Here is a 6,908-nt window from a genome sequence, read left to right on the forward strand (position 1 = left end):
AATGCAGCAGTCTGGGGAGGAAGATGTGGGTAACGCTCGTGGCTGGTGGGAGCAATGTGGGACTCTGGGTGTTCTCATCTGCCACGGCATTCATGAAAGACTTTATGCAGCCTGTGTTGTCGTCTTTAACAGTGCCATGAAGTAAACAGGCAGAAGGTGGGGATGCAGGAGGGTTTTAACTGGCTGCATGCTCCTGGAGACCTGAACTTAGCTTGGGCTCAGGCTGTGGATAAAGATGGGTTTGATACTTAACTCCCATGCATGTAATCTGTGCTCCAGGGGCTGAATAATGGCCAGCCATGCCCTTGGCGCGACAGGTTAGCACTGAGGAACAGTTCTGTGGAGAAACTGAAACTTAAGTGCTGTCCTCCTGGCTCTGGCTACCTGCACATCATCCCCCAGATACAGATTTCCATTTCTGTCTCTGAATAAATGACTCCAGCACTGTCCTGTTTTAATGCCAACTTGCTCTTATGTCACAGCTGCTGTTGAGAGACAAGATACGGTCATGTTATTATGAAGACTGTTATGAAAGAGGAAATTAGAGTGGAATACTGTGTAGTGAGTAGCCACGCTATAGTTGTGTTGTAACATAGTGACCTTATGAATGCGAGTGCACAGTAGTGCATAATTTCTCTTCTGTAACTAACGGCCAGGTTGTCTGTAATTTCCCATGCTGTTAAAACAGGGTTCTCATGTATCAGCCATCTACTGTCAGAGTGCCCAGCGTGACAACGGTCGATGCTGCTGCTATTCCTCCTTCATTAACAGACTACCCAGTACCGTTCCATCATCCTCCAATATCCAATATTTCATCAGACTTGCCAGGTAGGTGGTGGCTATTTTCAATGTGTATTCTGAAAGTTTTATTAATTTGCGGGGTGGGTAAAAACTGGAGAATTGATCAACTTTTTTTTAAATGGAATGAGACTATATGCAGTATTGCACTGATATGATGTCTAAACAAGTCTAGTACAGGCTGTCTTTCCAGTTTCAGATTGCGCTTCGCAGCAGTGATGTGAAAAGCATTGCTCCCAGGGTACACCCTCAAACTGGCACTGTGGCATGGCAGCCAGAAACCCTTCTTGCTGTATTCAGACTTTGTGTAAACATCTGGTTGTTACGTGTTATAGATGCGAGGGAGAGCAGTTGCTTATTTAAGTTATAGATGTGCAATGGCACTGACTCATCCCAGCCCTAGATGTAGAGATAACTCTAAGCTGATTCTAGTGGTGCTGTCTAGACTGTATGAAAAAGGTTAAGGTGAGCTACAACATGTAAGCTGACCTCTATTGACTTTCTTTACCTAGACATACCCTAAATGCCTATGATGTATTCTTCAACACTGCTGCTAAATATCAGACAAAAGGTGGGGATACTGATTGTTTTCTATCCTGGCTCCTTGAAAAGAACACTGTATGTAGGGACTCTGGGGGTTCTCTTTGCTGGCTGTAATGGACCCAGAGCCCAGGAAATGGTGACTTGTGGTGACAGGTGTCACACTGGCCCCCTGTACTTCCCTCTCCCCCTCCATTGCCTGTGTCCATTTCTCCCTTGCAACATCTCTGGGATTTTTCCTCTTCTTTCAGCACCAGTTTGGCAATGGGATGGATATCATTCCCCTTGTTTCTCTGTCCATTTTGGTCCCTTACTTCTCCCTCCCTCCACGTCTCCCTTGTTAAGAAATCGGTTGTCCTCCCAAATTGGATAGGAGAGTAAGGTGAGAGAATGATGTCTAGAACTGTTGTCCATCAACTGAAGTTCTGGAAACATGCAACACAAAAAGAAGCTACAGATTCTGTAAAAGCAGCTGAGCCTTAATCTCCTCTAAAATTTTTCTCTAATGGAGAAGAGATGCCATTAGCTGGAACGCATTTGGAGGTGAGGGAAGAGGGAGGGAGTAAGCTTACCATTTCTTTCTGTTGACATAGCAAACACAAGGCCAATATTTAGAAACAAAATAAAAAAGGTTGTAATTTCTCATTGGTTTCATAAACATCTTGCCCTAAATGCTTGCACACTAATAGTGTATAAGATGGACGCTAGTTGTCACTGCTCTTGGAGGATATACGTTCAACTACTTGTAGTTTCCTCTTCTTCATTCCTTTTATTTGTCTAGACACAAAACGGGGATGATATTAGAAATGTTTCCTTATTGGCTGCCCGTGGGTGGAGGAAGAGACCTGCTGCTTGTTTTTGGACTTGTGCATGTTGTGACTTTACTTCATTCCAGCATCTTTAATGTGATGACACTCTTCATGTCCCAGTTTGGCCAAGTCAGGTACAATATGCAGTGAAACTTGCATTATGAACCAACAGCTCCAAATGGCAACCTCCATCTAAGCAACTACATTGAACCACCCTGCAATATCCAGTGAATAATACATCATTATGTCATTCTCATTCTTAAAAAGAGCCACTTGTACTCGGTAACTCGTTTTGCTGCTGCCTGAAGTAGTCATTGAGAGTAGTGTCACAGTGGTATAGTCTATTTAGAAACTGTGTAACAATTGCAAAATCTAGTCTACGACCACAAAAAAGTTCCTTAAATTTGTTATGTGTTAATAAAAAAGACACATCAATTTATTATCCTTCTCTTCTTTCTAGGTCTGGATTTTCTTTCACTGATTCCAGTTGATTCACAGGTATGTTTCTGAACTGCTATGGGGTTAATTTTGAAGTCTGGTTCTTGTGACATAGCTATCAGCGTGCTGTCATCATCCATTCCATGTTTGCAGTCCACTTGCTTAGACCTAACCACAGACCAGGAAAATCCATTTTCCCAACAAGAGGTGGTAATGAAGATGCATTAAGGGAGGATTCAATTCAGCCTGTGATAATAAATCCACTCCATTGATAGTTTGCCTCTCTAAAGCAGATACTTGCACAGCACTAACCTGAATACACCCATCACGTACTTCACGCTCTTACTTCATACTGTGTATCTGTAGGCCAGATTCAGCTCTGTAAATATACTTCCCTGACTGCTGTTTCTGTTGGTTTTGATATTAGGAGACAAAGTTTCAAAGAAAATTTCTTCATTAATTTGTGCACATGACTGAACACTTACAATAAATCCATGTAATACCTAAACCCCACTGGGTTGGGATTATACAGAAATTTTGTAGGTCAAAAGTAACTAGGTGGTGTGGTACTTCTTCCCTGGTAACTTAAAGTTTACGCAGTTAGGAGGAATGATTCTTACTGTAACTAGATTCTTACACAAACTGTGGCCCTGAAATGTGGGGCAATATCGGCTTCCTAAGACAAGAGGATCTGAAGCAGACCCTCTGTTTCATCTCTGTCACTAGCAGATGACAGTAACAGGACTCTACTGTAGGGCTGACTTTCTGGTGCCTTAAAAACAAAGGATGAACTTCCTCCTTTTCTTTCCACTTACTGCATCGTGCAATACTCTGTCCCTGACCTTGATCTGAACTGCCAAAAGTGGGAATAACAGAAGTGTGTTCATGTGGGAGACTGGAAGCAGGTATGCTGCTATGAAGTGTCTGCTTTGGACAGTTAAAACAGTTCAGGCTCAGTTCCAAACATATGCCCAAGATTGGAATCCACAGGGTAAGAGAAAGTAAGGTGTGTTGAACAACGTGTGTGTGCACGTGGGGGTGTCTTATATTATCCTCTCCTTTGACACCTGGCAACCTTGTTGTGTTTCTACATGCTTAAAATGTTTAGCTCTGCTTGTCTTCCACTTCAGGAAATTCAAATCAACTTCAGGGCTCATTTATTACTGCTAAAATGTTTAGACACCTGCATGTATTGTTGCAGGAATATACTATGAAAATGTTGATTAGTACAGCTGCTGCCATTTGAGGGGGATGAACTTACTCTAACCTCCATCAAAGTAGCAAAAAGCATTCTGCTACCTTTTGTGATGAAAGCAGCCCAAAATACACAGTTGTGCCCAGTAGCTATGGGTGGTGAATGTTCTCCAAACACTGACAGGTGTTTTTTGTGATCATCATGTGGTCATGACAGGTTTTTTTAATGTGCTAGTGAATGCTCAAGCTAACCAGTTAGTGTAAAAAAAAAAAAAAAAAAAAAAAAAAAAAGGAGGATGAGGGAGGAGGGCTCATGGCTACCATCTCTGCTTGCTTACTTGCTGGTTTGCAGAACTCCGGTTCTTGCCATGCATGTGTCAATGAGGTTCTGCTAGTAATGTGTTCTGTGGTTGTTATAGGGAAGATGTATCTTCAGAGCATACATTTCCCTCATGCAGTTAGTCTCTTCATTCTTCATTGTTTGTTTCAAGCAGTACTGTCCTCCTATGTTTTTGGATAGTCTCACCTCAACCTTAACAAGCAGCACGCCTGGCAGCATCATCACATCAACCAGTCACCACGAGAGCAGCACACACGTTAGCTCCTCCAGCAGGAGTGAGACAGGAGTGATAACCAGCAGTGGAGGCAGTGTTCCTGACATCATCTCACTGGACTGAGACAAGGGGCAGCAGGGGACTCCAGGAGAAATTGCACAGAGCTGTTGCTTGTATCTCGAACTTCAGCATCTCAGAAGTTATTCTGGTATTTATTGAGAGGATTTGCCTTCTGGAAAGTGGAGTAAATTCATTTACAGTAGGAACAGAAGTGAATGGTGTTTTTTTTCCCTTGCTCATTAAATAGCTGGTATAGAAAAGGCCCCTTCAGGACATGCTTTTATGCTTTTGGCTTGTTCTGGGGAAAGTGACTTTTTGTTTTGTTTTGGATTTCACAAATGTTTTTTAATTTTGTTGTAAAATACAGCAATAATGTAAAAACAAACAAGAACTTTTTGTAATAAAAAAGGCACTTAACCACTCTAGGTAAACAACAACATGGACAAAGGTGCAGAAGTGTATGCATTGGTGAATTTTTAGTATTTTCACTGGGGCCTCTAATAAACTTCATTTAAGCAATGAAGCTTTGTGAAATAGCCATGACTTGTATGTCTGTTGTCCCCCATTTCCCCCTTGCCTGGAGACATAGGGGAAGCTTCTGTAAATGGGATTGTTTGTTTGTTTCTGTTTTCATGCTTAGCACAAATGCAACAAAATCCTAAGCTGTGACTTCTTCCTCTTAATGTTCTTTGGGCTGGGGAGGGGACAAACTATCTATGCAAACCTTGCATTACACAATCTCTGTGCTGTCATGTCAGAATTAAGACACCTCCCCATGACCAAAAATTCCAAACTATGCATAGCTGAGCTACAGTTGAATTTCTGGTTTGATAACTTTAAGAGGTGATAGAAAGAAAGCCTTTACACTCAAAATTTAGATTATAAAGTCCTTGGTGACCCTCTTTGAAACTGCCACTGCTCACCAGATAATCAAGGAAGAGTAAGCTTTCTGTGGCAGCTCTAAGGAGACAAAGTAGGAATTACTTTCTCCAGTGCAAGGTTATTTTCTAGGATCTCTTGTGCATGGTTTCTGTTGCTGCAGTAACTCTGTACTCTGCTTGGGAATACTGCACTCTGGCTTGCCGGCGAGAGGCTTGGCTTTTTGGAAGATAAAAGCTGTAGCTGCACAGTGTTCACACCTAACTGGAATTGTGTTTAGGGCTTAGTGATGCTTTGCCCCACATTATGTGGCTTCCTAATCATGGCTTTTCTAATTTGATGGGAATAACTTCCTCTGTGTTACTCCTCTGATGAATCTGCTGCTTTGTTGTGTGTGTGCAGTGTCTCCCCCCACACCTCTGAGGATAACCTCAGCGGTGCTGTATGTGGAAGAGGTTACAGACCAGGAAAATCAAGTCATTTCCATAGGGCTGGAATAATGGAATTGTCTATATATGTTGACATAGCAGCTTTTCCAAGTGCGTTTCTCTTGAGTAACTGTATTGAGATTATTCCTTCCCGAATTACCAGCTTTCACTTTTACCTAATTTTGTGTTCCTTTTTTCTTATTTCTTTAGTTGGGTGTCTGGTGCTTTTTGCCTTCCATTACTGTTACAGTATTTGAACAAAGTACATAGATAAGAAGTATTGAAGCAGGATGTATTGTAATTCTTCTCTGCCCTTACTGTTCCTCATTGACTGTTTTGTATGATCTTTCACAGCAGTTTTCAATTCACATGTTGATCTTAATACTGCATCCAATCTTTCTTCTCCTTTCCTTATCTGTTGAATTTTTTGTACCTGTTAACAATCAGGTTTTAGCATGATTTATTTCCAATAAAGCCATACTACTTATGGTTTTTTCCTAATGGCCTGCAGCAGATCAGTGCTTTCTGCATCACAATTACAGTGACTTGAACTATACATAGAGTGGGGAGAGATGTTCCAGAGTCATTCTGAATAAAGTGTTTAAAACTGGTAGCTGTTGCTGAAGATGTGTTTGTGCTTTTAATGCCAAGCTGAAGTGTGACTCAGGCAATTGCCAAACTGGCTGAAGGGATACATATCGTGTACATCAAAAGTAAGGTCAAGTGCTGTATTTTTAGGATATGCTCTAAACCATTCATGGTATTATAAAATGTGGCTGGAATTTTGTTAAATTATTGTGCTATGTTAAGTTTTCAGGGCTGAGGTGTGGTTGTGTTCTCCAGCTGTTTTGGGCAGGAGTTCTGCAGCTGTATTTAAACCTTCTGGACCCATGATAGCAATGTCAAATGTAAACTTAAGGTACTTGAGCCTTACCCATTCAGTGGAGAGTTAGACTGAGGTTAAGTGTTCAGGTGAACAGTAGTTTTCCTGCAATGCTGACCTATACATAGTAGTTAATTACTAGACTTGAGTAATGCTTAAGTCCTTCCATTCACTTGAGTTTGTGGATGATGTGTCTCAAGGTGTTGGAGTACTGCAGTGCAGTTGTGTCCCCCATTCAATAGGCCTTCTTCCACAAGACAACAAATTTACTTAGGCAGTGGTGGGTGGAGAGGGGATTGGGGGTTGCAACTTAGTTGAGGCCTGT

The 6,908-nt window shown here is 41.7% G+C and overlaps 1 protein-coding gene across 5 annotated transcripts in view; it reads left to right on the top strand.

The window, feature by feature from the left end:
• PIAS2 (protein inhibitor of activated STAT 2) overlaps positions 1-6,313 on the top strand; it is a 33,079-nt gene extending 26,766 nt beyond the window's left edge. For 2 of the 5 annotated variants that reach the window (XM_054809703.1, XM_054809704.1), the window contains exons 12-14: positions 689-828; positions 2,608-2,645; positions 4,274-6,313. In XM_054809703.1, coding sequence (XP_054665678.1) covers positions 689-828; positions 2,608-2,645; positions 4,274-4,456 — 361 coding nt within the window. In that variant the 3' untranslated portion in view covers positions 4,457-6,313. Of the gene's footprint in view, positions 1-688; positions 829-1,310; positions 1,370-2,607; positions 2,646-4,273 lie in introns of all 5 variants that reach the window. The other 3 variants (XR_008574654.1, XR_008574653.1, XM_054809705.1) reach the window with 3 other exon arrangements.
• Positions 6,314-6,908: the final 595 nt, after the last annotated feature.

This window comes from Grus americana, chromosome Z (genome assembly GCF_028858705.1).
Source record: "Grus americana isolate bGruAme1 chromosome Z, bGruAme1.mat, whole genome shotgun sequence".
In the NCBI taxonomy this organism is placed as follows: Eukaryota; Metazoa; Chordata; class Aves; order Gruiformes; family Gruidae; genus Grus; species Grus americana.